This window comes from Alligator sinensis, unplaced genomic scaffold, assembly GCF_000455745.1.
Source record: "Alligator sinensis unplaced genomic scaffold, ASM45574v1 scaffold543_1, whole genome shotgun sequence".
Lineage (NCBI taxonomy): Eukaryota > Metazoa > Chordata > Crocodylia > Alligatoridae > Alligator > Alligator sinensis.
In genome coordinates this window covers 932713-940477 of record NW_005842055.1, presented here as the reverse complement: position 1 = coordinate 940477, position 7765 = coordinate 932713, and the positions used below count along the sequence as shown (strand labels likewise).

General features: G+C 38.1%; 1 protein-coding gene across 1 annotated transcript in view; it reads right to left on the bottom strand.

The window, feature by feature from the left end:
* Positions 1-786: 786 nt before the first annotated feature.
* PCDH15 (protocadherin related 15) overlaps positions 787-7765 on the bottom strand; it is a 922022-nt gene continuing 915043 nt past the window's right edge. Inside the window, exon 38 of the mRNA XM_025203355.1 lies at positions 787-1569. Within this exon, the coding sequence (XP_025059140.1) occupies positions 1018-1569 (552 nt within the window). The 3' untranslated portion in view covers positions 787-1017. The remainder of the gene's footprint in view (positions 1570-7765) is intronic.

Sequence of the window (7765 nt, the reverse complement as noted above, 5' to 3'; positions counted from 1 at the left end):
TATGCAAATTTAATTCATAAAGTCTCTACTATTCATCCACTTTGGTATGATTCATTTGCCTTTACAATAACTTTATGTTCAGTACTGTTGGTGCAGACTGGTTATTATAACTTGTGAGTCAATGGCTATCTGTATCTGAAAAAGTATTAATCTCCACCCCTACCAAATTACCTATTGTGTCTTTTTCTATCATTAAGGCTTCTGCATTTTTCCTTGTTCATTTTTAGTGAATATAACCATAATAGAGTAATCAGTGACGGAGTATAAAATCTGTAGACAATGACTATATAAAGAGTAAACAACAACGTGTCAGGAAAAGATGGCAGACTGACTAGACAAGAAGACTAAAATGAGTGAAATTTATAAAATAAATTAATAAAACTAGGGAAAGTAACTTAAAAAGATACATAATTTTATGGTTCCTTCCCCTGTATAATTGTTATTATATATAATCTCCTTTTCTACTTCTCTATGTAACAATGTTATTCTATCTGATAACATATTTTCAACACTATACTAGCTTCACATCAGTGTTATAATAAATATCAACAGGCTAGATCCTTAGGATGAATAAACTGGCACATTTCTTATCAACTTCAGTGTGAGATCAGAATCAGGCAGTCTTTCCATAAATTTCAACCAGAGGTTTTCCGTCTAAATGGTACAGACACAGTGAAATAGCTTAGGGTTGCATAGAATCTGTGGAAAAGTCAACAAAAGGTTGCTGTGCATTTATTAGTTCACTGTTTATTAAACAATAACTCAAGATCCAACAAAACTGATAAATGTTTAATGAAGTATTGTTTAGTGAATTGAGAGCCTGTCAAAATAGTTGTTGGGAAGAACAATTAATTGGTACAAATATGAGTGCAATTTTTTTTAAACTTTTAAAGCATGTTGTTTGAAGTATACAACTTATGTGCACAATACAAATTTCATACATTTTTCTCTGTGACAATAAAAAGCATAGTTTATTATAAACTGAAGTAAAAATTAAGATAAAATTTAAAAAAAAAATCACAGTTTTGTCATTGGTATGTGAAGATTATTCCAAGGGCCCATCCAGAGTTCTTCTTCATCTGATTGTGTGTGATCACTGTGGGATTCCAAGGGTTCTTTGACATCCTCATTATCAACCACTGATTCTTGCTCTTCTGTGCTTTTTATTTTGTTGCCTCCTGGCTTTGTTGCTATATTGTCAGCCCCTATTGTCGAGGAGGCAAACGAGACACTAGATGGTCTTGTGTTCAATTTATCACTAGAAGATGGCCCCTTTGACAATGTGTTCAGTGGGATATTCTCCTCATGTGTCACTGCAAGCTTGTCCAGTTTCTTGAAGTGCTTCCCCAGCCTAACTGGGGATGTGACTTTTAAATTATTGGTGAGACAAATGCGACGGGTTCTAACAACAGATCCATTCTGTGCAATGTAGATGTTGCCGTTGATGTTGTTCTGAATATTGGGGTTGGTAAGCTTATTCCTCTGACATTCTGGAGCACTGTCTTCTCCAGTTGAACTCGTTTCATATTCTGGGTCAACTACCAACTTGATCCTTTTCTTCCTGGCCCACTGTTTGATAACAAGAGACAGAATTTATTTAAGCATATCATGATTTCAGCTTTAAGTATCTAACTAAAATACCAGCTGATATTAAGTATCTATCTATCTAGCTAGCTAAGTATCTGACTATAATATCAGCTGATATTTTATTTCATAACATATATTTTAATCTATTTTTAGCTTTTCATTTTAGAATATACATTGATCATTTTCATTTAACTGCCCTAAATCATTGTTCCGTGTTAAGATTACAAATGCTAAAGATAATGTCTTACTTAGTGGATCCAACAAGATTTAGAATAGTCTTTTCAGTTAGGTGATATGAAAGATTGTTCTTCAATCTAATAGAGTGAGAGACATTTTTGCTAGATAAACTTTCTTCTATTATCTAATAGTTTGTGATCCCAATAAAGTTAATTTATTGGAAAGGAAATTTTCTTTCTTGGAAGCTTAAGAAATATGCTCTCGTGTAAGTCATTTAATTGGCCAACAAAATCTTATTTTGACCAAACAATCATTTCTCAGCTTTTCATACATAGGAATATGAAATACAATTAAAAAAAAAATTCTTTCTAAAAGGAACTGGAATTTATTGATGTCAAAATCATTGTACAAATGCTATTTCACTGTATTTAAGTATAAATAGTAGGGCTGTGTGAACTTTCACCGGCTGTGTCAATTTGACACTGTTTCGACTCATTTTGAGCACAAAACAGTGAAATCGAATTGAAATGAAGGGCTTCAAAACAGCCTTGAAACAAAACAAGGCTCATCAAAATGTTTCAAAAGTTTTGAAACGTTTCAAGTTTTAAAGCAGCCAACAGCGAGGTGGTGAGAGACAAGGGAGAACCAGGGCTGCACTCCCAGCAGCAGCTGGGAGTGCAGCCCTGGCTCTTCTTGTCTCCTGTTGCCAGGCTGCGGGAAGCCAATAACAGCACAGGGGAAGGGAACTGAGCCTGGGCTCAGTTCTCCTCCCCAGTGCTGTGATCGGGCTGGGGAAAAAAACTGAGCCTGATGGCTCAGTTCCCCTCACCAGTTCTAAATTGGGCTGGGGGCGGGGAGTCAGCCTCGCTGGGTTGACTCCCTGCCACCTGATCTAGCTCTGGGGATGGGAAGTCAGCCCAGCAGGGCTAATTCCCCGCTCCCAGCCCAATCTAGTGAAACATCAAAACAGTGTTGAAACAGCTTCACTGTTTCGACGAAGCAAAATGGAACAGCTGTTTTGAATCAAAATGAAATTCGAAACGGAATGCTGTTCCATTGAAACTTTGAAACTCTAGGCAAAATGGAATGGTGCCATTTCACACAGCCCTAATATATAGTACCGTGAAAAACTCACAATCACAACCTTTTTTTTTTTGTTTTTTTTACCAGAATGTAATTTTACAAAATACTATATTGTATGTTAATTCATGAATGGCACTTGACATTTCCATCTTACAGTGAACAAAATGACAATGACAATGGCATTTCAGAACCATAATCATTTTCATTTTGGAGATAAACAGTTAGTGTTGATAGTACTGAGGAGAAAAAAAAATCCTACATCACTCCTTGATATAGGACCTGATGCATCTACTATTCCATGAGTTGTACCTGTCTAAGTGTTTTGAAATAAAAATAATTACACTGCTATGAAACAGGAGTAAATCATTTATGAATTATATTTTCCAATATGAACAATACTTTTCAGAGAGAAAATTGAATTTCAAAGTTGTTTTGCCTTTGTATTAAGTGTGATTTACACAAAACCTTTTGCTTATGTTAATCCAACTTATTACAGTGCTGCTTCCTAGCCATATACTGTATCTGACTTTATGATTTTGATTCTTGAATTAACAGTGGAAACATCTTTTTCCTAGTGTTGTTCTAGGAGGATACAGCACATTCCAGGTAACTTCTAACACATGCATGCACACACGTACACAAAAAGAAAGCAGATTTTTAAAAGAAGTAAATCATGCTATGTACAGGTGGATGGTACTTTTTATGCCTTTGGAAGACTAACCTTTGCACAAATTACAGGGTTTTCTCTCCCTTTTCATACTTATGCACACCTATCATTTGTGTTGTATGGATATGTATTTTTTGGTGCTTGGTATATTTACACGTTTTAAGAATTTCACAATACATAACGGTGCAACTACAACTTGGGGACCAAGAGCTGAGGAAGCAAAAAGATAACTGACCATATAATTTAGTTCACATTTCAAATATAGATAAAATCTTCCTTCTGTTATCGGCTTGTTGTCTTAAAAGATACTAATCTCCAGACCTTTGGTTATTGGTATTAGTGGGCTACAGCATCCTTGAGTGATGGCACAAGGAAAAAACATTAAAATTTGCCTTAATTCAGGATGGAAAAAGATGAATTTCAATTCAGCAACATGTAGACAGCATGCATAAGGCTTGGGCGGGGCACACCAAGATGCATCAGGAGTTTCATTTATGAAAATAGAAATGCAGCTGGATGTTTAAAACAGGAGTTCCTTCCAGTACAATACTGTAAAAAAATGACTTTTCTGCTTCATGAAGACAATAACAGGAGAGCCTGGAGCAGCTGAGGGATAAATTAAACCTTATTAATTTATTCTTCTGGAAGGTGTGTGTTCTCAAAGGCTAGAGACAGACATTCAAAAAATCTGAGCCTGAATTGGTTCAATCTTTGCAGGTTAGTCTAACCTGACTAGGCTAAATCACTTTATAAGCAGACAGACATCCCAGAAATGAAGGCACATGCCAACAGTGGCTCAAGCTAGAAGCCAGGGGGTGCTAGAGAAGATCTCCCTTCCCTTCTTCAGAGAGCTGAGGGGGGTGTGGCCAGCCCCTGGCAGGACACTGTAATTAGGAAGGCCCCACCTTGACAACAACCTTATCAGCTCTGCTATCAGCATTTAACACCCCATCAGAAAACAAAGTTCTTTTTAACCAGCTTTTTCCAAAGGAAGGAATGCAGGGACATTACCATCTGAGCTGTTGATTATCTCCAAAATTCCCTAAGTGGACACTGTTGTATCTGCATTACACAGCATTAGCTAGCATACTATATGGTCTGTGCTGTGAGAGAGAGGAGGAAGGGATCTCTGCTTAAGCAGTGAGTGGTGAGAGGTGGGGAGGGGGACACAGGGAAGCCAGCAGACCCTGCAGTGCCTGCAAGTCTCTGCCAAGCTGCAGGAGCAGAGAGAAGGGGCCAGCCCTGCTGTGGAGCTGAGAGGCCCGCCCAGCTCGGAGAGCATGCTGGGATGCTGGGGGTGTCTGGTTTGGCTTAAACTAGCAAGGAGTCTGGGACAGACATTGCATAAGCTGGTTTGAGCCAAATCAGTTAAGTCTGATACTACATTGAACCAGGTTTATCTCAAACCAGTTTCAGCCTTTTTGAAACTGGTTTATGTGCACTGAACACCTGTTCTGTTACAGGTTTAAACCAGTTTCTGATCATTTAAACTGGTTTATGTAACCGGTAATATCTGTCCCTAGCCAAAATTATGGTTAAGAATGTAGTTCCTAGTTTTTCTCCTTTTTCTTCCCAGTCACTAAAGCCTGCACCTGCCTGACATAAGATGTTGTGGTAAAACAGAAGCAAATTGGAAATAAATCTTGACTTCATTGAAGCCAACTGTAAATTCAGTAGTAACAAATATCAGCAACAAGAAAGATATATATTTGTCTCATGTGACTAATCAATACAGGTTTGATTTAATTTCCCGTTAATTTGAATGGGCCAGCCACTAACACTGGTGGCAAGGGAAAATTTAATAAAAATGAATGGCTTAACTTAAGATCAAGTTCAAGTATAATGGAAAGACAAACCATTTCCTCGGTCCCCTATAATTTTAGCATAACCTTTGTGAGACTCTCAACTACTGTTAGACATATCAGACAAGTAATTTATAGGTGCAGACAGAAGTGACAATTTTTCCCCAATCTGGTCCCTGACAGTGCTCTACAGTCTAACAGAACAGCATGTCTGCAAAACACTTTAAAAGGGCCCAATCCTGCAACAATCTGAACCGTCATTACATGAGGTTTCAGATGAAGATGCTCTAAAGTGGAGCACCTTAAGTTCTGTCTGCACATACCAGGAACGGAGCTCAGCTGATACAGCCCAGGCCTGCTCCAGCACTATTTTCTGAAGGAGGCAGGGGGAGGAGGCAGAGGGAGTTCATTCTGGGGGTTGCCCAGCTGGCACTAGAGGTGGGGAGGGTGGATTAGAGCCCCACCCACCCTGAAGTCAGGGGCTTCAATCCACTCATCTCCCCACTCCCGTGCAGCCTGAGAAACCCCAGAATGGACCTCCCTCCCCTGTCTTCTCCCACTCTCATCCTGAGACAGAATGGGAATTGGGAGGGAGGGGTGGAGCTAGGGGGAAGAGGCTGCAGAGATTTAGCCTCTCTCTCTGGATTGGGCCCAAGTTGGAGCTTGATCCCCCACTCTCCCGACCCAACAGCTAATGATTGTTGGGTTGGGAGGATTAGTTTAACTCATGGCACTTTGTGAAGTGCCATGAGTTAGACCTGGGAGCTATACTTCTGTCTGCACCTTACAGTTCACAGTCCTGGTAGTGGACTGCGTTTACAACCTAACATGAACTTAAATGAGAACTAATTATGGGCTTCCAGATGTATATTAGGACAACCTGCTATACATAAACCATTATTCAGGAAAGGGATCTGCAGTGTGGCAGAATAAGATAAAATAAAACTCTTACAGCTTTTGTATGTGATCATGTATTTTTAACACTTAACATGCTGACAGTGTGAAAAAGGACTGTTTGGCAAATATCATGATGCATTAGGAGTTTCATATATGAAAATAAATAGGTATCTTGATATTTAAATAACAGGAGTCTTTTATACACAATCGTTGCCACCTAGAAGAGAACTGGGAGTACTACAATGTCTCTAAAGAACATCATCAAGCATTCTTGGTCACTGAAATTTAGACAGCAAAATCCAAAAATACACATATGGAGCAAACTGGAATCAATGTTTTGCATTATATAATTACTAGACTTTCCTTGTGCTATCCAAAAAGCTTGTTCCTGTAGAAATTGCTTAAGATGTGTTTAACCCTGCCTAAATGTGTTTATCCATGACGTGTTTAGCTATGACAGATATTTGCAGTGATAAGTGCCACTCTGCCATTACACAGCTAAAATATTTAATTTCAGCCACTACATAAGGTTAAACAAAAATGTCCATTTTACAACTGAATATTTTTGGAAATTCTAACATACTCTATTTTGTGAATCAGTAAAATTTGCTAGCTAATTCTATTTTCATCTATTTTATGTCAATTATCTGATACTTCTCAAACCCCAAAATTATGCTCTGCTGAGACGCACATTATAGTCTAGAAGAAAGAGTACAGAGACAGAGCACTGAGATTTTTATCCTGGTTCCAGTAACATTCTCCAAAGCCTTCAGTGAATGATTGTAAAATCATTCACTGAAGGCTTTGGAGAATGTTGCTGGAGCCAGGATAAAAATCTCAGTGCTCTGTCTCTGTACTCTTCCTTAGGACCCTTCCTTAGTTCCCCTATGTGTAAGAACACAAGTGTGTTATGCAAATCTTATGTAAATATTATACAGAAAAATGAACGTGCAGTAAAGTGGTATAGAAGGGCCAAGCATTCTTCCACCTACTGTTCTCTCTATTCATTATCTTTGTCACAGCTATGGAAGTTCTGTTAACATAATATAAGCTAGGAACCTGTCACTATTACCTTTGTGACTTCTTGAGTGTAACCCTAGTCAGAATAGAGCCCATAATATATTTACGCTGCCCAAACCAACAAGCTCTCCATTACTGCTAATGCTAAATTCAATAGTGATTTGCATCATGACTTACACAGTTCAACAAAGTTCAATTAAAAAAAAAATGGAAAAAAACAAGCGATAAAATGCTTTTCTAATTACACTCTGTGAATATTAATGGAGAGAAAGGTGCATTTCCTTCAGCTAATTTTTTGAAAATCTATCAATGTCTGTAGATTAGAAATATATCTGAGGACTGGAGAAATAAGGCTTTTGGCTAGAACTCTTAAGATGGACATTTGCATAACTGAAACATCTGAAGAGGCTGATACTTGGATATTATATGTTCTAGTGTTCTTAAATATTTGGTGTTTATAAAAGAACACACAGAGAGCACAGCAAACAAGATCACTCGTTACTTCAAGAAGTCCACCTACTGTTCTTTCTTT